This window comes from Poecilia reticulata, chromosome 12 (assembly GCF_904066995.2).
Source record: "Poecilia reticulata chromosome 12, P_reticulata-male-v2, whole genome shotgun sequence".
Classification (NCBI taxonomy): Eukaryota; Metazoa; Chordata; class Actinopteri; order Cyprinodontiformes; family Poeciliidae; genus Poecilia; species Poecilia reticulata.
In genome coordinates, this window is record NC_088841.1 from 2,689,626 (window position 1) to 2,715,924 (window position 26,299).

The 26,299-nt window shown below is 38.8% G+C and overlaps 1 protein-coding gene and 1 long non-coding RNA gene across 2 annotated transcripts in view; one reads left to right on the forward strand and one right to left on the reverse strand.

Annotated features, from left to right (window-relative positions):
- Window positions 1–2,227: 2,227 nt before the first annotated feature.
- Window positions 2,228–2,783, reverse strand: LOC108166773 (uncharacterized). The gene is made up of 2 exons (XR_001777137.2): window positions 2,676–2,783; window positions 2,228–2,596 (listed from the first exon to the last, which is right to left on the reverse strand). It is a non-coding gene; the product is annotated as an uncharacterized LOC108166773 (long non-coding RNA).
- A 6,538-nt stretch (window positions 2,784–9,321) lies between these two features.
- LOC103473175 (myocyte-specific enhancer factor 2C-like) overlaps window positions 9,322–26,299 on the forward strand; it is a 36,665-nt gene continuing 19,687 nt past the window's right edge. The window contains exons 1-4 of the mRNA XM_008423180.3: window positions 9,322–9,569; window positions 11,631–11,777; window positions 23,565–23,742; window positions 25,319–25,522. Of these exons, the coding sequence (XP_008421402.2) occupies window positions 23,689–23,742; window positions 25,319–25,522 (258 nt within the window). The 5' untranslated portion in view covers window positions 9,322–9,569; window positions 11,631–11,777; window positions 23,565–23,688. The remainder of the gene's footprint in view (window positions 9,570–11,630; window positions 11,778–23,564; window positions 23,743–25,318; window positions 25,523–26,299) is intronic.

Sequence of the window (26,299 nt, forward strand, 5' to 3'; positions counted from 1 at the left end):
GTAGTTTGTAGTGTGTAGTCTGTAGTATGTAGTGTAGTCTGTAGTATGTAGTCTGTAGTATGTAGTGTAGTCTGTAGTGTGTAGTCTGTAGTATGTAGTGTGTAGTCTGTAGTATGTAGTCTGTAGTGTGTAGTATGTAGTGTGTAGTCTGTAGTATGTAGTTTGTAGTGTGTAGTCTGTAGTATGTAGTGTAGTCTGTAGTGTGTAGTCTGTAGTATGTAGTGTGTAGTCTGTAGTATGTAGCCTGTAGTGTGTAGTCTGTAGTATGTAGTCTGTAGTGTGTAGTATGTAGTGTGTAGTCTGTAGTATGTAGTTTGTAGTGTGTAGTCTGTAGTATGTAGTGTAGTTGTAGTCTGTAGTATGTAGTGTAGTCTGTAGTGTGTAGTCTGTAGTATGTAGTGTGTAGTCTGTAGTATGTAGCCTGTAGTGTGTAGTCTGTAGTATGTAGTCTGTAGTGTGTAGTATGTAGTGTGTAGTCTGTAGTATGTAGTGTAGTCTGTAGTATGTAGTATGTAGTCTGTAGTGTGCAGTCTAGTGTGTAGTATGTAGTACAGTGGTTCTTAACCTGGGTTCGATGAGTCGGTCTCAGGGGTTCGGCGGAGCTTCTGCCGCGGAGGTAAAGACACACTTGTGTAAAGTCGTGATGACGCCCCGCTTTGCCATCACTTGCTGCAGAAGATCACGTTACATTGCTTAGCCAATCAGTGCTGCGGAGGAGCCCTGATTGAAGGAGCTCCACTCTCAGCATGGATTTGAACTTGTGTCTTTAACTACTTCAGCAAAGCTCAAAGTTTTTACCAAATTCTGTAGCTTTCGGTGTTCTTCTAAATCTGCTCTTTAGTCGCATCTTTTTGGGGTTGCTACTGCCTCTAGTGGCGTGGGGGTGGTAACACAAATAATATAATTTCATTACCTAAATCAGAATACCGCAAAGTCTTTATTATTTATTATTAATTTTTCATTCTCTTAAGAATGTAGAGCTAATTAAATGATCTAAACAAAACATTAAAGTGGTTCCAGTTTCTCTCGATGACCAACCTGTTGAAACTGTGGCAAATTTTAAATACCTTGGGTCGTTCCTGGACAGTCAGCTCAACTTTGCTGAAAACACTGACTATATTTTGAAGAACTGTTCTCAGAGACTCTACCATTTAAGAAGACTTAATGATCTTGGGGTGACCCAACTAGAGCCTAGTTGGGTCAACTATGTCTTGAATTTGGGGGGAAAAAAAATCATATTTTATTTATCGCTACAGAAGGGTTCAGTGAATGCGCATATGAAACGGGAGTTCGGTACCTCAAAAAAGGTTATGAACCACTGATGTAGTGTGTAGTCTGTAGTGTGTAGTCTGTACTGTATAGTATGTAGTATCAATGAAATTTTATTTCTATAGCACATTTCAGCAGCAAGGCATTTCAAAGTGCTTTACATAATTAAAATAAAAACAGCATGTGATATTGAATAAACAGTGAGAAAAAGATTTTTAAAAAAAGATAAAAACATTAAAACCCACACCCCTTTTAGGACTTCAGTTTAACATCGTTTCACTGGGATTTTAACCCTGAGACTTTAGTGAAAAACACTGTTTGACAAGGACTTCAACCTCCAGGTTTTTAGTTGAACGCCGTCAACTGGGACTCTAAACCCCATAGAACTTTAGTTAAACGTCGTTTAACTGGGACGTTTTCCGGGGGGCTTTACAGCATTAAAACGTAAACAGTGAGAAAGAGAAATAAAAAGTAAAGATAAAAACAAGAGATTTTTTAAAAAGAAAAAAGAAAAGATTAAAACAAAAAAAAAAGACATCAAAACCCGCACTCTAACCCTAATTTAGCCATAAGCAACTCTAAACAGGTGGGTTTAAGTTGAGATTCAAAGGCACCCAGTGTTTCAGCTGTTTTACAGTTTTCTGGAAGTTTGTTCCAAATTTGTGGTGCGTAGAAGCTGAATGCTGCTTCTCCTCGCTTGGTTCTGGGGATACAGAGCAGACCAGAACCAGAAGATCTGAGGGGTCTAGACGGTTGGTACAGCAATAACAGATCTTTAAGGTATTGTGGTGCTAAACCGTTCAGTGATTTATAAACTAACAGTATTTTGAAGTCTATTCTTTGAGCTACAGGGAGCCAGTGTAGGAACTTTAAAACTGGAGTCATGTGCGGTAGTGTGTAGTTGTCATAATGAGGGGTACCAGGACTCGAAGGCAAGCAACAACTACGGACACCAAACTCAGTTTAACAGATTTATTGAACAATAATGGGGGAAGGATGGAGAGGTGTAGATCAGCGGCAGCAGGGAGGAACCGGGCCAGAGGAGGAACTGAGAAATGGGTGAGTGGTTAGACAGAGTAATAATGACAGGAATGATGGTGTGACCTGGTGAAGGCTTACGGTTTGAGGGTTCAGATGAGCAGAGGAGGGTACAGCAGTTGGGGCAGTGAGGGGGTTTCCAGGTGGAGGAGTTCCAGCAGGTAACTGAGGGCGGACAGGCAGCAGCAGGGTGGTGGTTGTGGAGGAATCCGGGGGCCAGGCCTAGCAGAACAGCGAGAGTCAGGTAGTCCAGGTGGATCAGACTCTCAGAGAGAGGCCAGAGCTGGTTCTGGGAGGAAGAAAGAGATGGAAGAGGCATCAGGAACAAGTAAAACACTTGAGACACAGCACTGAGAGCTAGAGAGTACCACTGTAGAAGCAGAACCATCTGGCATCTTCTTCCAGGAAGCCGCTCCTATTTAAGGCCCTTGCTGATTGGAGATGATGAGCACCAGCTGGATCCCATCAGCCTGCCACCCTGAAAATGTAGAGAAAACACTCCCCTGCAGAACCCAACAGTAGTCTGTAGTGTGTAATGTGTAATCTGTAGTGTGTAGGTAATGTGTAGTCTGTAGTGTGTAATGTGTAGTCTGTAGTGTGTAGTGTGTAATGTGTAGTCTGCCTTTAGCAATGGCAGCAGAGAAACACAATGTATTGATCAATTACAGTCACAGCAAGAGGAATGTGTAAGACATTCTATTGCTCTAAAGATGCCCATGACTCTCCAATGGATTGTTTACACCTTAGGTGATTCCTTTAGCTTCATCGAGTTGGTGCATTACATACTTCATGGCCAAATGTTAGCAATTAGGTAAAATCTGATCTAATTATTTAAAATGACAACAAATGATCCAGACCCTCTGAACGAAGCAAAGCGCAGAAGCAGGTGCTGGTTTTGACTGGACTACAGACCACCTGTCTGTGACTCTGTCTTTAGGAACGCATGATGCTGCTGACGACTCCTACACACCGTTTGACTCTGCCAGAGTGTTTTCTGTCGGGTGTCAGCTGGACTCGTGTGTGACACCAGTGTCCAGGTAGGTGCCCCGACCTCTGACCTCTCCCGCTAGAATGACCTCACACCGCCTGATTTCTGTGAGTTAAACTCCACTGTGAAATGACTGGCATTTCAAGCAGCTCCTCACAGTTGTCTCCTGCCAGTGAGCATCTGAAGTTCTGCTCTGTCTCAGTTTTCAGCTGGTGCTCCGGAGGAACCCAGCAGCTCTCATCCCCACAGGAAAGATGGAAGCCTTGTGTTTAGAAATGGGGTCCAATCGACCCCACACACGTAAAACTTGTATCATTTGCCACAGTCCTCTATGTTTGCCTCAGTCCTCGCACGCATAAGGGTTAAAGTTCACTGAAAAAGCACAAAATCTTTCCAAGTAATTTTTTTGTAGTTTCTAGTGCAAATATCTTAGTGCACTTGAAATCGACAAACCTAGAAGTAACTTTCCAGCAAGAAATAGGAGCTTGTTTTAATTTCACCTAAAATGAGGAATACATTTGTGTCGTTTGATAAGTGAAATTATCTGCCAATGTAACTAGCAATTTTTAATTAATATGAATTACTCAAATCAAGCTCTTATGTCTTGTTGAAAAGTTACATGTATGTTAGTTTTATCTTATTTCAAGATATTTGCACTAGAAACTACACAAAAATGATTTGGTAAGAGGTTTTTTTTTGTTTTTGATTTTTTTTTTTTCAGTGTTGGGGTTACAGATTGATGACCAGACTCTTCTTTCCTTCAAGAGAGCAGATTCCAGGGTTCTCACAATTATGTCCAGGCTGAGAAGCAACACAGCAGAGCCAGGCGATCACATCGCCATCACCACTTCTCTGAAATACTTCGTCAGTTTTTCAGCAAATGTAGTGAAATGCACACCTTCCAAAAATTCTGCTTTTGTCTTCTCAGCCCACCGAATATTTTTGAAAAACTCTAAGGCAGTGATCTCCAACTTCAAATTCCTATGTGTAGAAGGGACACATCTAAATGTTGCAGGACATTGAGGAATGCAGTTGGAGATCACAGCTCCAAGAGGATATTCATGGTGTGAGACAAAGCTTCACGCTCATTTTAATTAGCAGCGGCTGTCGCCTTGGAGCTCCCTGGTTCTGTGTCTTATTGTTGAACCATGAACACTAACATGTACTAAGGTTTAGATGTTGTTCTGTTCTGACCTCCTGGCCACTGATAGGCCAGTAGGAACGTTCATCACTGTTCCAGAGTCAACACGACGACATGTTTAAGATTTAACCGTTCATGATCACATTTCATCTTTACGTGGAATGTATTTTCTCCCAGCAGATTCAGACTGTGGAACAAAAAACAGAGAGCAGAAAGCATCCATACATGCAGAGGAAGAACAAAGTTCACATTTAATGGTCCTGATAAGAGATTTGAATCCAGGACATCCTTGCTGAGTATTGTGCCTGTGTTGCTTCAGCATGAATTCTGATCAAAGAATACTTCGATTACATTTCAGGTCATCTGTCCGACAGCTGCAGTTTGGTCCAAGTAAGATCCAGCAAGACGAGACAATAAGGACAAGCTTAGCATCTACTCTGCAGGAGAATGGTGATAAAACCAGGTATTCAAAGTGACTCTCAGGCCATTATCCATAAATTATGCATATTACAGTTACAAAAATACATTTGCTTAATAGAAACATGGCAATTTGGAAAAAAAAAACCCAGGTTTTTTGATAGGTTTTTGTGCTGGGGTCTGGTGGTTTGCAGGTATTTCGCCAACCTGCAGTGGAAAACACTTTTTTGCATCACACAAGTCACGTGATCAGCAGCCAGATGTTACTGCTGTCAAGAAGATGACAGGAGGATGATGATGGCGTGGTACGTTTTTATTCATGTGTGATTTTAATTGCGTTTCTTGTTTAATGGAAACACCGCAATTGCAAAATTGTGTCTTTGCGACATTAGCAGAACATCAACAAAGTTGTGAGGACATTTGTAATGGAGACACAGCTATGGAAACCAATGGACTGTTTTCATTCTGTGGGCTTTAATTTACCCTTGAATTCTCTTGGCATTGTACCCAAATCTACTTAAAAACAACAAATTGTACATAAGAATGCTTTTTTCATAATTGACCTGGAGTAGTATGAGATTTGAAGCCTATAGTATGCATGATCAGAGGATCTGTAGGCCAGCAGATGGACATGGAGAGGAAATGCCTCGAGACATGCGCTGGATTGTGGAATATCCCTGGCAGTTGGGTGAGGCAGGATTAGTTTACACTCGGTCATGGCTTTCACAGTAACTCTATCTCTGGGATATGCAGGCTTCACCCAGCCTGCACTATAAAGCACTGGGCCCTCTCAATAAACACAAAACCTTTCCGTAACATATTGTGTTCCTTCTGCCATGTTTTATGCTGTTGGAATTATAAAGTTAAAGGCAGGGGTCACAACGGAAAAACACACATTTCTTCTTTTTGGATTTTTTTCTGTCAACATAACTTTACTGTCAGACAATGAGGTAAGCACTGCAAAAACACAATCTTATTTTTGGTCTTGTTTCTAGTGCTAATTTCTTAAGAGACTTGAAATAAATCAAAACTAACCTACATGTAACTTTTCAGCCAGATACATTAACCAATTATTGACTTTAAAAAACACCTACATCTTGCTGAAAAGTTACTTGGAAGTTAGTTTTGTCAAATTTTAAGTATTCCAAGATATTTGCAGATGAAACTAAACCAAAATTATTTGGTAGGATTTTGTGTTTTTGCAGTGAAGGGGAAAAGCTATTCAAGCTCTAAAGTAATTTCTGTTCTTGTTGAACTATGAATTAACTGTGAACAACCACTTATTATTTGGAAAGCTGAGTCCAGTTTCACAAACTACCTCCAGGCTCCAGGTTAGAAAACAGCTATTTGACAACATGAAGTGGAATCACTCAAGAAAAAAAAAAATAAAAATCAAAAACATAGTCAACTATCAGTTGGAGAGAGTTACAGTCATTTCTAAAGCTTCAGTGAACCACTGTCCACAGAAATCATCCATTATCCACAGTGGGGAACCAGGAAATCATTGATATTTAGGTGTTCACAAAAAAACCAGAACAATGTCAAAACCTCACAGACCTCACTGATCTGGGTTAAAATCACTGTTCAACAGCTAGACAGAGGCTGGACCCTAATGGCCCCCATGGTAGAGTTCCACGGCCAATACCATTGCTCAGCAACGAGAACACAAAGATCCATCCCACCTTTTCCAAATTAACATCTTGATCATCCTCTACAAATGTATCTTGCCGTGTATTTTTGGTCTAGTTTCTAGTGCAAATATCTTAGACCACTTGAAATGAGATAAAACTAAATCACTCATAACTCCAGTGGGATAAAGGAGCTTGTTTTAAGTCAATCATTTCTTAATGTTGATTAAAATTACTAGCTGCATTTGTGGTTAAGTTCACTTGTCACAAGACATTTTTCTCATGTTCTAAGTTAAATAATTTGCCAATGGAACAAGTAATTTTTAATCAATATTAATAAGTTATTGAATGAATATAAGCTTGTTGCAACTTTTGTCTGTTTCAAGTGCACTAAAATATTTATAACTAGAAACTAGATGAAAATTACTCAGTAGGATTTTGTGCTTTTGCAGTGTGTAACTGATGGAAAGATGAATTCTGCTCTCTTGTTGAAAATCCTGGAGGAGATTCAGGGTTTTCTGAAAACGTCAAAGTCTAGACTGAAATCTGACAGGAACTGTGACAAGCAGGGCAGAACAAGGCCAGAAACAAGAAAAGAAAGTAGAAAATCTCCAAAGTTAACTGTTGGAAATTTGCTGTGGAGAGTACAGAGTGACTTTTATCTTGATAGCAACCACTCGACACCATCAACATGTCAGCAGATTGTTTGGGAGTGATGCCAGAAAAAAAAAGTTCTTTACTACAGTAAGAAATATATTAAACAATTAGTTTTACTCTGAGATGGGAAAATATTGAGCTTTTCAGTAACAAACTCTCCAAAGAATGTGGCTGAACAGGTGGGAAAAAACGCCTGACATCAAGAAGTACAGTGGAGGATCTGTGATGCTGTGGGACTGTTTCATTAAAAAAAACAAAAACCCTGAGAACTCTGTTTACTAATTCAATATTGAAAAGTCCAAAACAGTGCAACTGAAATGCCATGGCACATAATTCTTTTTATGGAAAAAGATGCAGAATGAGCAAGCCTGGGGCGACAGTCAACAACCTGGAGAAACGTCCAGGAAAAGCAGCCGGACTGCTGTCCTCTTTGACCTTGTGGTTCAGATCTGAGGTTTCTTTAGACAGGCAACTAATAATTAAATGGCATTTAATAATGTACTCAGATGGATCGTGTTGCATCTTTAATAACTTAAATGGACAATATTTTAGTCAGTGGACACCGGCGTCCTCAGGACAGCTAAGGGGTTTTAAATGGGCCACACGGGGAAACCAAAACTCCTGGCAAAGGGCGATAAAGTTTCCACCCACTCTGAAATAAGAAACTCAAACTGAAGATTGGATTTCTCTACTTTTTTTTTTCTTTTTTTGGTGTGGAAAATTAGCTTATTTAAAGTTTTTTTTTCTATCATCTTTACAAATGAGTCTCTAAGCGTATTCTGGAATCAGACCGTCAGAGTCAGCCGATCCCTCCGCCTGCCTCTTTCTTTCCGTCTGCTGGGCCTGACGGGACGGGACAGCTGAGCATAATCCTCCGGCTAGCAGATGCTCGGAGCGCCGATACCTCCGACATGCTGGCAGGGTAACGTGTCCACTGTAAAACCTCAGTAGTTCTTCTTACTTAAAAAATGTATGCAAACTTGTTGCCTCCATTTTTTTTGTTTGTTTTCATTAAATTAGCTGATAAGCCCGTGCAATTTTAGTCGTCTTAACTTAAATTAACTTATTCTGAAGATGTTTTAATTGTTTAAACAATTATGGGTTTTTTTTGTACATGTAAATAAACATGTACAAAAACATGTAAATAAACTTCAGAGCTTTCTGAAGTCCATTTTTTTATTACTTGATTGAAACAGTTCCTGGCTCCTGCTTCTTATTGGTTTCTCTACTCAAACATTAACAGCAAACGCAAGAAGCAGTGATAGTTTGCTCACTTCTAAAGTGGATTCTAAAGAATTCTTTCAGTAAAACAAACACAATCATTATACAAAGCTGCACCCTAACATAGAACCAGGTGGTGATGAAAACGAACATAATTCTCTCATGGTGCAGTTTGATGTATTCAAACCTAGGCAAGCTGCACTGCTCTGAAAATGACTCACTGTGGATGAACTGACTGCATATGAAGCTTTGGAGTCGACATTTTCACCTTAGACATCTTAAAACCAAGTTTTGTAACAAATAAAAAAATTGTTAAATTAGTTGCTGTTGGTGGTGCTATGGGATACCAAATCCCCATGTCACCCTTTCACATGACTTTAAGTGAAAACCATTTTATAACCTTTTTACCTCAATACTTAAATCAAGTACTTAGTATATAAAAAAGTTAAAACCACTCAATTCATTTAATCAAAATCATCATTGAAATTTACTACAGCGCCAAAAATTCACTGGACTTAGTTTAATTGAGTCTTAGCAAAACCTTAGATTCACTCGTCTGTTTTCAATTAAACACAATACCATGATTTACAGTGTAGAAGCAGTAATCCTGGGCTCTCGCACCAAGACCACAGAGGGCCCCTGAGTGTCAGCAACACATTTTTCTCTCCTCTACACACACACACACACACACACACACGCACACACACACACACACACACACACACACACACACACACACACACACACACGCACACACACACACACACACACACACACACACACACACACACACACACACACACACACACACACACACACACTGCATCAGTGACACCTCACAGCTAAATATACTGCAAGTGGCAGCAACAGGTGAGCGCTCTTCCACAGACATGCACAGAGCTGGGACGCAGGAGGTCACAGGGTGTGTGAATGTGTGTGTGTCTGAGTGTGTATGTGTTGGAGGGCATGGGGTGGGGGTGTTGGATTGTGGACCTCAGCTGCTCACTTTGCAGAAAAGTCAGACCCAAACGCTGCCCAGCTCGGGCTGCCCCGCTCTCCAAAGCCAGCTGGTCTGGCTTAGCTTTTATTCACCTTTTTATTTTTATTTTTGCTTCGGCTCATCTTGTTTGATACAAGGGACTGAGTGAGCAAACCCACAGCTGGAGCTGCTGGGAATCCTTCCAGGTGAAGACAGAAACAGAAAGCACTGGTGAGTGAGCATATGGTTTGATGGATGTGAGAGGAAGAACAGGAGAGGAAAACGTCAGAGGAACACTGAGCAGAGGACTGACTGAGAGAGGTTCAAGTTTGGGCAAATAAACTTTAAGAAAAACCTGAACTTCCTTTTCCACAAGAGGCAGATTGACAGAGGTTTATCGTTATATTATATTTCTGAAATCTGGTTTTACATCCAAAAATGTCCTCAGCTTCTACCTGTCCTTAATTAAGGCATGAATCTTCCGAACATTTGAAACGTTTATGTTATGATACTGTTTTAATTTTATTTAATCTACGCTCTATTATAATAATAAAATCAACACAGACTCAACCTATAACAAACAGGGACTTGTGGAGGATAAATAATAGGATGTTAAAAATATAAGTTACAGAAATTTTATTTGGAAAAAAACACCTATTTTGGTTACAGATGTCAGAAGTGGACGGTCAACAGAATCAGGGGCCGTCGCTCCTGCAGTTGTTTCAGGTTTACATTTCTCACCTGCTTAGCCGATGATAGTCTTATTGGAAAGATTTATCCTCCACTCGCTGTCTAACTTCATTTTACTTGTTAGTAAAAAAAAAAAAAAAAAGGCTTTTCTTCACACAATTTTGGCCAGTAACAATTAAACTGAAATAAAATAATAGTAAAAAAAAAAAGGTAAACCAAGACTTTCAAAATCCTACTAAAACTAAGATCAACTTTTATATATTACAAATTAAACACAATGAAATTTAGAAAAAAGTAAAAGAAGAATGACAGAATTTAAAGAGAAATTTGTCCAAACTGACAATAATCCATCCATCCATCCATCCATCCATCCATCCATCCATCCATCCATCCATCCATCCATCCATCCATCCATCCATCCATCCATCCATCCATCCATCCATCCATCCATCCATCCATCCATCCATCCATCCATCCATCCATCCATTTTCTTTACACCCTTGTCCCTCAGTGGGGTCAGGAGGGTTGCTGGTGCCCATCTCCAGCTAACGTCCCGGGCGAGAGGCGGGGTCACCCTGGACAGGTTGCCAGTCTGTCACAGACTGAAAATAATGAATTAGATTTATTAGGTTGTTTTCTCATGTTCTGATCTAATTGCCAGTTTGGTATTTTCAGCTTTCTCTGAATATGATGACAGATGCTGTAAATTCAAAGTAACACAAAGTCTGAAAAAGAAATTCAGAGAAGGAGGAGGCGGGTTCACAAATAAAAGAAAAATATAAAATCGTGGAGCCGCTGATCTTCTGTTTTATTTTACCATTTGAACTCAGTCTGGCTATTACTGTTCTAAAGTTTTGAACAGTAGTTTTATCATAATCTGCCAGATTCTACATTTCTATTTTTTGAAATAGAGCAATTCATCAAACAACATAGCTATGTTTGAGAGCGTAGCTATGAGAAGCTTTTGGGCGCTATCTGCTGGTCAAACTGTGCAACAAGAAGCTTGTGTGACATCAGGGTGTCCAAACATTTCGTCTAATGGGCCAAAACATCAAGTCAGAAGTGCCTTGTTTTTGATATTTAAATATTACAGGGGTAAAGAAATCAAGCCCATTTTTTTCTCTGTTAAAGCATGAAACGAAAAGGGGCTTGTTTTTCAATGTAATACATTTAAGCTCAATTAAAATACAAGCTTTTTCTTCATTAATGGTTCCTAACGAGGTAATAAAATCCCCAATTTATACTAAGGTTTTAAACCGAAATACCGGATACATCATTAAGTATATAATTAATCATATTAAAAAACAGATTTTAGAAAAGTTGCTCTTTCAACTGTGTCCACCTGGGGTCAGTGTTGTACCTGTCCTGCGCTGTCTTTAAACTCTTTGTGTTCTCATAGTTTGAATACCTGTTGAAAATGTTACTTAAATAAAATAAACATCTTCAATAAGGATTCATTTACTGTATTTATTTTTTGTTTTTACTTAACAGTGGTACAGTGGTGTTCTGCTGTTTTCTAAATTTATTTTCCTTTATTTGTCTTACTCTGCGCGTTCCTCTGTGTGTGTGGGCGCGTGACGATGCTGCCTGACGTCCGTTCAGGTGCTTACTTACTCACTGACAGCCCGGGAAGCGCGTGCTCTGCTCCGGGAGGAGACGACTCGCTGGATGGACTGAAGTGAACCGCTGGACGGAGACACGCTGCAAGCAGGACGTGGCGTGACGAATCATGCGGGACTGAAGCGGGAGGTAAGCGGCTGTGTGAGGACAGAGTCCGGTAAATGTGATGCGGGAGTGGACATTAAACAGGTCAGATAGCAAGAAAAGTAGTTGTTTACCCTGTCCTCTGTTTCCTGCGCCGTTTTGGATAAAAGTGTGTGTGGAGAAGCGGGAGAAGTTTTCCTGCCAACCCGGTGTGTCAGCTGCTGCTTATTGAACAATGAGCTTGTAGGTAAGAGCTCGAGCTGAACGGAATACTTTTTATACACAACCGAGGAAGGGTCGAGTTTCCCTCCTTGGACTTTTGGGAATACTTTGGACATTTTCCTGCCAGAGTCATTGAAGTCGGAAAGAGAGATTATTTTTTATTCCTCAGAAAAGTAAGTGATAGAAATCACCCTAAAGACCCCTTAGACTTTTCCTCTTGTCAGTCTTGTGGTGGTAGTTTTTGGGGAATGTCTCTATAGCTCTGGTTCAGATTGGATGAGAAGTGTCTGCAGACATCAAATCATTTAAGATTTAATATTTCAAACATATAACTCTGGACTTTGACTAGGTCATTCTAACATGCTTTGATCTAAAATCCACTAAATTCTATCTCCGCTCTATACCTGCTGAAGGAAAACATCCCCACAGCATGAAGCTACCACCTCCATGTTTTACCACATAGGTGAGGTGAAGCTGAAGTGTTGTCATAGTTTTCTGTTTTGCATGTTGACAAATGTATGTCATACTTTCCAAATTTGTTTTAAAGCGTTAAAGTTTGAGATGATAACATGGCAAAATGTGAAAAGATTCTAGGGGTGTGGATATTATTTTTGACTCCCTGAGATTAAACAACTGGATTAGTTTACCAATTTCAAACCAAACTTTTCTCTTTTTTCCCTCCCAATGATTGTTAAGCGCTTAGTTTTTAAGCAAAATAGTTACTTTTGGTTCAGGCGTGGAGGCTTGTTCAGGTTCGTATGATACATTTAGTCCAACCATTGTCTGAATTGTTCAATATTTGCTGACACCTGCTGCTGTACAGTCCATAAATAATAACTTTTATTTAAATGTCATGAAACACACTCACAAATGTTGATGTGAAAAGCTGCTGTGAGAGATGTTTGACTCCGTTTATTTAAATTTGTATTGTGAGAGTGATACCAGCCTCACATTGTCCTTAAAAACATGCATAAATTTTTTGTTTTTGTTTTAGATTATCTATGTTATGACATCATCCAGCTGAGCCTGGTTTAATTTACCAAACAGAAGGTAAACTAAGCAAAAAGTGGTTCAAAAATCATAAATTCACATGAGTGATGCCGATAAACGTTTTGTGTCTGAGCACAAAATATACTTTAACATACAACTAAAATAGGTAGCTATACACGTTTTTAGACGGGGTCTTGAGTATTCAGATTTCACAGATACTTTATAAGAGTTTCATCTGACAAATGACTGAAAATAGTGAATAGACCACTTTTACAAATATCTCATAGAATATGAAATGTTCATGGTAAGTAAATATATTGTACATATTCCTATATATTTATTTGATAATTAATTTATGTTGTCTTTTATAGGAATGTTTAAAACCAGATTTTTATTCAAAACTCCATAAATCAATGGATCATAAGAGAAAATGAGAATGGTGGTTCATTTTTCAATGCCATATTGTCACCATGTTATTCATTCATTTATAAATGTCTCAATTTCAAAGTAAACATTTACTTAGTAAGTGGAGTGTTAAATAAGCAAGTATATACAAGTATATACAGTATGTACATTTATAAATGAATGGTGAAAATATGTCTTTGAGAAATTAACCCACATTGTTTTTCTCTTCTGACAGATTAAAGAAGCTAAATTATTGCTGTTAATTTTGACTGTGTAACTTTACAAATGTCCCCCTTTAGCAGGGATCCTGAAGGGTCTTGTAACCGCTTCAGCAAAGATGTCCATATCTCCCTCTTCCTAGCTTACTCCTCCAACTCATGTTGGGCAGTCCAAGGCTTTCCACTGCCCATGTGACTTAATCTGTTCAACTGCAATACCTCCCTAAGAAGGCATCCAGAAACCATCCTAACCAGAAGCCCAAACCAGCTTAACTGTCTCCCTTTGACAGAGAGAAGTGGCGACTCTGTTTTTCCCTAAGGGCCAAGCTGTCTCATCACCAGTTGTAGGGACTGAATGGCCATTCTTTAAGGATTCTGACAGCCCATACTTTTGCAGTACCCCCACACAGGAAAGCTTTAGGTCTATGGTCACAAACCTCACCCAAGTGAGGACATATTGGGCCATCTTCCATGAACCCCTGAATGTTGTTGCATGGTAAAAGAGCTGATTCAACATCCAGTGGCCGTGATGGAAACCATCTTGTTTCTCCTGAATCTGAGACTCAGCAGGACTCTGATTTCCAGTGCTGAGAGAGATCACATTCAGACACAATGCATAGTTTGACTATCACTTGCATGGAGTGAGAGGATATGAGCTGAGCATGTGGTTCGGTATCTGTCTCACAAAGTGACTCAAGAGTTTGTTATTAGAGGGAGTACCTCATCATACCTCACATTCAGGGTCATGTTATGTCTGAAACGTGCATTGAGAACGTTGAAGGGCCTCTTCCCGGTACTTCTGTGCCTTTAATCATACTTTCATGATTAAAGGCATTTAAAAGTATGATTACATACTTTTATTACAAATGTACTCTTCACACTTTTAAAAACACTCTGCAGTGTTTTTAAAAGTGTGCAGGCTTCTATCACAAAAACTCATTTTTCTGGACAATAAATTGTCCCAGAAATTATTGCAATAAACGATCATATGTTGTTTTGGGACCATTTTCAAATACCATATCAATAATGGCATAATAATGCAAAATTGCCTGCTCAATGACCAATAAACTGTAATTTTATTAAAGAGCACCTAGCACTGGAAATGTAAGATATTTTAAATATCGAAAATAAAACACAAAACCAATACCAATAACAGAAAGGAAATACAAATCTGCACACAACTGAATCCATAAATAAAATGGATTATTAAGTTTCTGTAAATTAATTTGCTTGTCAAAAAATATTAATCATCAGAATGGAAATTATCATACTTTTTAAAATTTATCAAATAATTCATTTATTAATGGCTTCTTGCAACAGACTTATCAGTGACTTAATTTTTTTTATTTGACGTGCTCAGAGTAGGTCTGCACTGAGGTTCAAATCCATCCTGGAGTCTTTCAGTTCAGAGTTGGCATGTTCTCCCTGTGGATGTGTGGGTTCTCCCCAGGTACTCTAGCTTCCTCCCACAGTCCAAAAACATGCCTGCTAGGTTAACTGCTCTGTCTAAATGAGTCCTAGGCATGAGTGAGTGTGTCAGGCCAGACTGTACACCTCCTCCATTGACCGCTGCAGGTAGGCATCAATATCCCTGCAGAGATAAGCAGGTTTAGACAGTGGTTGGACGCTTTCAGACTTTAGTCAAAAGATGTTTTTACATTCAGGGTTTCATTATCTGTAATGTTCAAAACCAGACATTAAGCACATGTTTTTGTCGCTAAAGCTCCAGGACAGAAAAGTGTAAGGTCCATGTCAGTTCTGCCCTATGCAGAACCAAATGTATCTGCGAGAGCAGCAAGAACACTTCAAAGGTTTCTTCTTCAGAACAGATTTTGGTTCTAAAATTTCCCAAATGTAAACAATTTTAAAAGCTGCAGTATCATATAAAATCAAATTTCTTTAGCTTTACATCATGTTATAATGTTACTCCCTCATCAAAAACACACCTGGAGTGTTGTTTTCATTGTTTCATGCATGTTTGAGAAATCCTTTAATCTCCATGACATTCAGATGTTCAAAACTGCTGGGTGGACCTAGCACCGCCTTCAAGGCGAAGCTCCTCCTCTGAGCTAAAGCTTCCAAGCTCCCACCTCACAGAGCAGACCTCCCCCACGACACCACCACTGAGCTCCTCCAGACTAGCCAGCAGCAATTAGCAAACACCTGGTGGAACTGCACATCTGCTGAGCTCATTATATAATCTACTTCTCAGCACAATGCTGGTAAAAATGTTTTTAAAGGTTTAATAAAGGAGCCATGTTGTGATGACTCCCTGAAGGCATAGTTTCAGAAAGAGCAGGAGGTTTTAAAGAGACAGAGGCTCAATTTCAAGTTGTTAAATAGGGAAGCAAAAAATTTTTTAAGTCATACTTTATGTGTACAGCATTTTTATAACAACTGAAAGCAACATAGTTACTTGATTGTGCTTTAAAATGGCAACAAATGCCTGGAAAACACATAGTACTGCCCCTTTAACAACCAAATGTCATTCTCTGTTTTCTGTGTTACAACTTGATAAGATTGCTGAAACCAGCACTTGACAATCCTAGCTCTCAAGTTTTCACACTCCATAATCTTTTTTACATTTTATCATGTTACATTCATAAAATATTTTTATTTTATGTCAAGATCAACACAAATAGTACTATGAGTGTGAAGTGCAGGAGGGATAATAGATGTAATTGAATCTCAGTAAAAATGCGTTGGTTCTGTTTAGCGAACATTAGTGACGTAACAGCATCATGAGGCCTGAGAAACCCAGCAGACTGGTCAGGGAGAACGTCTTGGAGAGGTTTAAAGCTTTCAACATCTCCCAGGGGGTGATTAATTGATTTGATCAATTAATCAATTTTTCTGTTTTGAAGATCTACTTTGTCGGAAATCTGGACGGTCTCACTATTGCACTTCTTGGAGTTCCAGAGTGAAGTTGACCTGCCCAACAACTATCACCTTGTCTGATTAACCTGTTTTATAGCTTCTATTTGACTTTGAATTCAGGTCTACTCAGATAAGGAATTGTTGAAATGGAAGCTAGTTTTTAAAGATATTTTTGTCATTTGTAATTTTCTTTAAGGGGGAAAAAGTGAGGATAAAACATATAAATTAAAATCTAAAATTTAATTTGTTACAAAAAAATCAGATTTTATTTTTAAGCCACTTCGCCCAGCCCCACCCAGAGCTCAGAGACTGAGTTTCACCTTCCATCAGGATAATGACCCTACACCTACAACCAGAGCTACAATGGAATTATATTGATCAAACCAGATTCATGTCTTAGGATGGCCTAGTCAAAGACCAAACCTAAATCCAATTGAAAACATGTGGCAAGATTTAAAGTTGAGCTGCGTTGTAAAGAAAAATTATCACAAATTTCCCCCAGCAGACATAAGCTGCTAATGACACCCAAAAAGTTTTTTTAAAGCTTTGCTGCTGCAGAGTTTTTCTTCAAAGGGTGACTCAAGGGGACTCCGATTCGACTGCCATCGTTTAACAAAGTTATTTTTATTCAGTGAAAAACTGTATAATTTGAAGAACACAGCACATGATTGGTTGTTTTCTTTAGCAAACAATATTCCTCACTCTCTCTTTTTCTTTGCTCCTATTTTATGCCAGTCCACATATTTGCTAGCCTTGGTTTTAACTTCAGGCTGTAGAGATGAGCTTGTTTAAACAGAGGGTTTGTTGGAAGCAAGCAGATGCTTAGAGCCTTCAAAGACAGCACCAGTGTTCTTCTTCTACTCACCTCTCGCTCCCCACCCCTCAAGGTCGTCCACGTCTCAAGCAAAGCACTGCAGGCTGCTATCAAAGTGGCTCAGACAGAGGAGGGTTTGTGCACAATCACACAAAATCTCCATTGGAATTATCACAAGGTTACACAATTACAAGACATTGGCACCTGCTTTATGTTTATTAGCTGTAAAACTAATTGGTAATAAAATTTTTATTACCAGTTGTTAATCTTTCAAAGATGGCCGACCTCATTTTATTTGAGGAAAATTAACATGCTACTTGAACAGCAGGTCAGTTTTTGGCATAGGCTGACATAAGCGGTTTTGCCTAGGGCAGCAACTGCTGACAACGACAATATTAAAGGTTGGAAAAAATATTCCCCCGAAATTATTACAGGTGCAGTAGGTAAATATTGTAAAATATGTTTTTTTTTTTTTTTTGCATTTTCTAAAGAAGCAGTATTGTTTAAAAATGTCTTTTTTTAGTTTACATCATGTTATAATTCCCTCATCAAAAACACACTAGTGTTGCTTTGATTCTTTCATGCATGTTTGAAAAATCCTTTTGTTCCCCATGGCACCCATTCACTTGGGCAAAACGTGTGGATGGACCGAGGCCGAGGTCTTCATAGTTTTTTTTTGTTTTGGTTTTTCAACTAGAGGACTCCTTTGCTATTTCATACATACATTTCATACATCTTCTTATGTGTCCCCCAGTCAAATCAAAGAAATTCCAACTGAGTGACTATCAGACATTACCTGTTGGGAATCAAAAACCATGCATCCTGACAGTCGTCTTAGGTTTAGTACATACTTAACCAAGTCTTTAAACAACCAAATATTTCTGTTATACATATTTTTTCTGAAAAGATTCCAACCTCATGAACCCTGCAAAATACACCAAGAGCTTTGTTTACATGTACAGATATCTAGGTTGAGTTACTTTTAAATTGTGTATTAGAATGTAACATTATTAAAACACATGCACAGCATCGATATATGATGACAACGTCGATATATTGGTGTAGTCTGAAATGCGCAAGACCCTAAATCTCGGTTTTCCCATGTACACTTACAAACGTAAACACAGTTTTCTGAAATCTCCACTTTGGTCTGAGTTTTTATGTTTTTTTTGTGATATGCCGTAAAACAGCTTTTGTTTGGTTGGAAGAACAAAACACATAAAAGCGTAGCCGTCTTCCCAGATATCTGGCTATGCGTGCACTAGGCCTTAGTAGAATCTAGGAAATTATCTCAAACTGCTGGTTGTTAAAACGAATGCAAAACATCCATCTTACTGTAACATCCATACAACTGTACAAAGCTGCGTACCCAGAAAAATCGTCTATGAAAGGAGTTAAATTGCAAAGATTTGAAATGTCAAAGTTGTGAAATGAGCAGCAGCTGATTCTGTATGAAGAAGCACTCACAGTTCTTCATACACTTTCTTTCTGTCAGGACAGTTTGATCCCTCACAAACCCACCCATCACCCCCACCAATCATCCTGCTACCTCAGGCCATATCATCTCTCTTCAGATCTTCTTTATCTGCAGCATCCCGGCAGGGAGTACGAGGGCATGTCCACATATCACCTATTAGCTGTTGCTCTGGGCGATGTGCTTTGTACACACGTGTAGTACCGAAAAAACACACAGCACTCCACCAGCCTTAGATTGTTCGACTGATTGGGAGAGATTGCTCGACAGCTGATTTCCATTTCTCTCTCTGTTCAACGTTTGCTCTCGTTCCTGCCAACCAGAACCCAGCCGTATTATTCTTTGGGGTAAAAAGTTCACTCTTTTATTTTTGGAGTCCTTCTGTTTTACACGGTCTATAAATAGTAGGGAGGTTTGTGAAGACGCAGGAGGGGGAGCTGGTTGGAGATTTGCCGTCATCCTGGAAATGATCAAACTCCTCACGAAGCGACACCTTCGTGCTGATTTCTGTGATTTGAAGCAACCTTCCCTGAACGACTCCCATCTTTGCTCGACCTAAAATTCCCTTTTCAGCTCCAACATGCTGAGTGTGCATGTCTGGGAGTGCTGCTAATTTAAACGCCGTTGTGGAGCCGTCCTGTAGAGAGGAGAGCTCGCAGGCTCTTTGACTCATGCACTAGATATTCACATAATTCTCAATCGGCATGTCTCTACTTGCTGCCAATGATTCTGTTACTGTCACAAGACAAAGCTTAATCTTCTTGTTGTGTTGTGACAAAACACATCAGTTACAGCATAGTGGGAGAAGCACTTGGGTAATGCTTCCTTCCAGCAGAAAACCAACATGTTCTGATTAGGTTGTGCTCTGATAATCATATTAGTCATTTTTAATTGCTGGTTGTTTTTACCAAATATGTACCTTGAGTTTGGAGTTCTGGGTTTTAGGTAATTGCCGTAGAATGGGCTGTTCAGAAACGAGGAGGGAAGTGACAGGTTCTAAAAGCTAATGGTTTCACAGACTGTTGCTGTAAAGGTCGACCTTGCTACCGTGCTGCAGCAGATAAAACACCTGATGTTTTACAAAAACTGCTACAGTCGGCATTCTTCACACAATAGAAACAAATTTTGAAGGTTTTGTTTTCAGTGACTTGAACATGTTTATGTTAGACATTAGTATATATTTTTGATATGTCAATGCCTTCTCCACAGTCCAACAGAGGTTGGCGACAGGGAGAGTTAGCAGCTAGGCCTGTCACAATAACAAACTTTGCTGGATGATAAATTGTCCCAGAGGTTTTTGTGATAAACTATAATATTGTTATTTTGAGAGTAGCATAATGAGAAATGGAATAATAATACACATACACCTGCTTGAAGAGTAATAAACTTTAATTTCTAACAAACATTTAATGCTGGAACTGGAAGACATTTTAAAGATCCAAAATAAAATAAAATAAAAAATAAATAAAATGAATACTGAAAGCACGGCAAACAAAATTTTTTGGCTAGTTGAGACCAATGCAATAAACCAATGGTGCCCAAAATGGGTCCTGGAAAGAGAGAGAGAGAGAAGATAAAAACAAACAAATGGAAATATTCAAGCTCATTTTAATTTATCATGAAATTAATTGATTTATTGTTCATTGCCACAGTATTAGTGGAAAGTAGTACTTTGCTTTTTATTTCCATTTATAGTGCTTTGTAGACTTATTCACACCACTCGGACTTTTCTCATTTTTTATGCCACAATCTACTTAATTGATTTTTATGCAACTGCTCCAATAAAGGTCAGATTTGTGGAGTAGATGATAGATAGTTGTTCTAACCCTGCTTTAAGCTTCTCCCTAACTTCCTCCCTGACCTGTCTGCTGACCTCTGCTTTTTACCAAGATTAAACACGCACACATACACTGTTTGACTCTGTTTTCAACGTAGGTGACTTCTTAAGGCAATGGGCCAATACCATGCCTTCCTTTTCAGACCGTGTTTGTGAAAAAAAAAAAAAAAACTTTGAAAACCGTGTAGAATCTTCATTCCATCTAACAAGTTTTTAGTACTTTGTGTTGGTCTATTAAACAAAAGCATACTAACATCTATTGTTTGTGGTTGCTGCACAACAACATATTGAAAAAGTTTAAATACGTTTGCAAGGCACTGTAATTAAATGTAACCTTCACTTCAAATCTATCTGTCACATAGATTTTGAAAGCTTGGTTGCATGAAGAAAAAAAAACTCTTCAAGTCTTCAAAGGAAAGATTACTTCAACCTACTAATCTATAAATAAATAATGAGTACATAAAACCCTTAAGTTGAGCAGAGATGTATCCTGAATTTACTGTGAAACTGCAAACCAAGCCATGTCTGGAATCTGACCAGATAGTATAATTATGATATCTCTGTTTACTTTTGCACAATACAAGAAGTATATCATCTTGAAATAGGAATAATCACAGATTTACTTTAGGCTTGTAGAATAGACTAGTTCTTCTAACATTGATTTAACCCTTTTAAATACTATAAAAAGTGTTTGAAAGGGTTAATAGAGGAGCCATGTTGTGATGACTTCCAGGAGGCGGAGTTTCAGAAAGAGCAGGAGTTTTTAAAGTGACGGAGACCCATTTTTAATGTGTTCAATTACAAAGTGAAATAAGTTTTAAGTCGTATTTTATATATACAGCACTTTAATAACAACTGAAGTTAGCATAGTTACTTGACTGTGCTATAAAATGGCACTCTGTCCCTGGAAAACACATAATGCTGCCCCTTTAGAGTTCTCAGCAAAGCATGTCTGTTGGCAAACAGAAAAGCTGCAACAATAAAACAGAGCTCCTTAACAGTTTCCATTACTTAACAATCCTCTGTGGAGTTTGGGTCTCTTCTGATCCAAGTGCATAATGTGAAGCTTGGTGGTTGGAGGTGTAAAAACGGAGACGAGCGGCTCTAAGCCGGCATCTGTGTTTACAGCTGTGGTTCTTAACCTTTTTTGAGGTACCGAACCCCCCAGTTGCATATGCGCATTCACCGAACCCTTCTTATTCCAACCTCCCGCGACACATACAATACTTTGTGGTATTCTAATTTAGTAATGTAATTATATTAGCTGTGTAACCACCCCCACACCACTAGAGGCAGTAGCAACCCTCCGCAGCACTGATTGGCTAAGCAATGTAACGTGATCCTCTGCAGCAAGTGATGGCAAAGAGGCGCATCATCACGACTTTACACAAGTGTGTCTTTACCTCCTCGGCAGAGGCTCCACCGAACCCCTGGAGTTCGATCGAACCCAGGTTAAGAACCACTGGTTTACAGTAATGCAATAACGCCCTTATTGGACAAACACTGACTGAAGAATGTGGTGAAGAAATTCCATACATCACTCGTATGTTTTCATGCAACTACTGCACACTTTGCATGACAATTTAGATATTTCTGGTCATTCATTATGCTGCTAACGCAAAGTAAGTTGCAGAGGCACAGAGTGAGAAGTGCTTTCAAAATCAAAGCAGAAATTCCTGTTGCTGACAGAGTTCCGGTTTGGGGAACTACAGGCGGCCTGGGCTCTACAGTTAAGGACAGTCTGAGGCATAAAATACTAAAAGAATAGGTATCGGTTCAACCTTCATTTTATACAAGGATCTTTAAGTAATATTTATTCATACATCAGTTCTTCTGAATAAAGAATGACTCTTTAGATATTAGGATTCTTCCTTTCCATCATCAACATCTATCACCAACATTGGTTTTCCTTTGAAAGATGGCAGACTTTGAGATTACTTCAACTTTTTTATTTTGCTAGTCACCTGTCAGTATGGCTCTAACTCCATCTATTGGGATGTTATATATTTTGTTTTAGCAAAATAATAAAAAAAAGTCTGTTTTATGTACTCATGTTGATTAATATTTAATAATAATAATAATAATAATAATAATAATAATAATAATAATAATAATAAAGATTGTGAAAACAAACAGGTAGTTTGAGCTCAGCTGAGGTGCTCAGTGGTTTGGAAGAAATTTCTACCTTCTAGTTTTTCTTTTCAAGAGCTGCAGATGCGATGGTGCAGCTTACAGCAGATCTGAACTCCACAATCTGTGATTTGCATTCTGACATGGTCACCTGTTTCACTTCCTCCTGAGCACAGAGAACCCCCCTGAGGAAGCTGATGATGGGCGTGTCTGGGGGGAGGTTGCTGGGGGGATACAGATACAGTGACACGCAGACAGACGGCATGCTGCCTGTCTGTGCGTGCACAGCAGCTAAATTTAGTACATAAAGAACCCATTTTTATAATTAGGTGCAACGTCCATACATGTCTGTCTGAGGTTTGGACTATAAAAATCACTTTATTATCTGTATGTCTGTTGTGTGTTGGTATCTGTTTTGTGTAGGAAGAAAACAACTTTTAAACTCCTGTTTATTGCCTACAGCTTTCACACATGGACAATAAACCACTAACAAAATATATTGCAGTAAACACGTGATCAATATTAATATGTAATTAATCTGATAGAATATTCAATATTCAACATATAGAATATTCACTGAACTCTGATCCAGAACCGCACAGCATTCTGGGGGATGTAGGCAGACTTATCTGCCTACATCCCCCTAATCAATAATTATTGATATATTCAGCTATCCACATCAACTGATATGAAACTCTTATATCCTGATGAGTTTTTCAGCCATGTCATCCAGCAACTTACATATATTTTTGGAATTTGATAATAAAAACACACTGCTTTTTATTACCATTTGATTTTGTCTCGTTGAAATCTGAATTGTTTTTAGTATGAAACTGACCGTGTCTTTATGGATGTTTCTCCGCAGGTTCCAGCCAGCAGTTTGAGACTTAGAAGAAAAAACATTTCAGGAGCTGGAAGTGGATTGCAGGAGGGATAAGAAGCAACGATTGTGAAAGAAAAGAAGAAGCATAAGTGGGAAAATCGCAACAATGGGGAGGAAAAAAATTCAGATTGCACGAATAATGGATGAAAGGAACAGACATGTAAGCAACAAACAACTTTCAGTCAATATCGGTCTCCCAAGTTTCAGAGTTACAATTCCAGTCTTTTACTAGAAGCTGAGAGCTGAAATGACGTCATGTTTATATGATTGTGTTTAATCTCAGTTCAGTTCTTACTATCCGAAAGTCAATTTACAGGTTTCACCAACTTATCAAAGTAATGCTTTAAAGTTGAAACAAAGTAACATCCCAGCATCCACAGACTCACTGTCATGTGATGTTCACAAGCACTCACTGCGTATGAGTATGATTGTGATGCACCAGCTGGCTCAATGCAACATGACTTCTGAGTAATGAGGCCTTGTTGTCTATAGGACTTTTGCATGAGTTCATTTTTACACACAAGTGAACACGCAGCAGAGCTCGCGCACACACTCAGGTCCTGTTTGAGGGAACGTTTCTTCTCTTCCTGTTTTGACAGGAAGTGCAAGCACATGTGCTTCCTGATCCACAACAGGCAGGATCTACCCTCACAGTTCTTCCCTGGACTGTTGATGGCGCATCCAGCACAGTGCGCATGCAGCAGCTTACAGTAATAAAAAAACTCACCAGCCTGTTTAGGGCTGTTGCTAATTATTCTAGTGTCAAGTAATTGCATGAAAAAAAATATATATAAAAAGCAATATTTATAAATACTGTCATGACAGCAATATTAATATTGGATATAAATATCTGCCCAAATTTTCATATCAGTGCAGCCCTACCAATTACTTTTCTGTAGCTTAGAAAATTAACCTTCATTTTCAAGAGCTCACTTTTTAAGTCAACCTGGAGAAAATTGCACAAAATCTAAAATTATATTCAATTTAATACAATAAAAAATAATAAAGCAGGAGGACACTTTACAAAAGATTGTGCAGACTGTTCTGGTTCTTCAGCTTACATTTTCATCCTGAATCAGTTTAATAGACAAACTCTCATTTTGCAACAAAAGTTGCAGCTTTTGTGTCCATGTGATCTTTGGCAGCTTCTTCACACAGAAACATACATCAGCTCTGTAGACAGCACGGTGCGCTCTGCCACTCCTGAGTTGCCACTTGGGATGATGGGAAATATATTTTCTGGATTATGCGTATGTGGTATATATTATGACAAAGTGGAACTTCCCCAAATTTGGACTGCTATCTGAAAACGGCACACCTTGAAGATCACAGTAAACCTCGGCAGTCGATACAGTCGCACGCACGCACGTAGTGCGTGCGTGCGACTGGGACTACCCAGTTACTGTAAAAATAATATGTCATGACTTGACCTGCTCAACTAACTGACTTGTAAAAAGGGGAAACTAAGAACCTTATTTTAACCTCAAATTATAATGATGCAAAATTAGAGGCAACAACTCCAAGCAATGCAGAGTAAAATTGTTCCTCAGCTGCATTTAAAACAAACCAAGTAAACCAAAGAACATTTGCTTTACCTTCATCACTAAAGTGTCAGGTTAACCGTACTGTTGTAAAAAAAAAATAAATAAATAAAGGGAAAAAAGCCAAGTGGCTACTTTTATCAAAAATGTAACTCTCATGTATAAAACTGGTCCTCACTTTCCTCTTGCCCTTAGGTGACATTTACAAAGCGCAAGTTTGGCCTGATGAAGAAAGCCTACGAGCTGAGCGTGCTGTGTGACTGTGAGATCGCTCTCATCATCTTCAACAGCACCAACAAGCTGTTCCAGTACGCCAGCACCGACATGGACAAGGTTCTGCTCAAATACACCGAGTACAACGAGCCACATGAGAGTAGGACCAACTCTGACATTGTGGATGTAAGGAAACGATAGATACACACGCACACACACACACACACACACACACATACTGATAATGTGGAATGGGGACGGTTAGAGAAGATTTTTTAACATCTGATGGAATATTGTCTACTGAGGTTCATGTGTCTTTAGAGCACAAACTGTAAGGATTAGGATTTCAACAGTTTCTTTTGTTGTATTTATGATGATGATAAAAATATATATAGTCTCCCATTTGCCAAGCGATCAAGTTTGTAATGTAGGACATGCATGTTTTAATTTTTGTTTTGAAGCTTTTACAGCCTGTGCCCTCACAGGATCCTTCTGCTCAGGGCAAGTACAATTTATTTTTGGTCCAACATTAAATTTTTTTTTTCCCATGATCCTTGAGATGTTTTAAAAAAAATTTGAACTACGCCCTTATTGTCCATCTTCAGCAACATCATCCTTGCTTATGCAGCTTAGCAATCACATGCAGACAGCCTTGTTCTGATTGTTTGTCAAGTAATTGCATGAAAGAAAATTATAAAAAACAATTTTTCTAAATACTGTCATGACAGCAATATTAATATTGGATATTAATATCTGCCCAAATGTTGTGACTTTTACCACCTGCAAGTCACAACAGAGAGAACACCTGACAGAAAGTGACATTAAAGCCAAATTTATTTCAGATACTGAGTTTTATGTGGTTCTAAACTTTTGATAATCTGATGAACAGCTTCTTTGCCTTTATATGGAATTTTCAGTAATTTGCTTTCTCTGTTTTTGTGTGTTGTTTTATTCTCCTTTTGG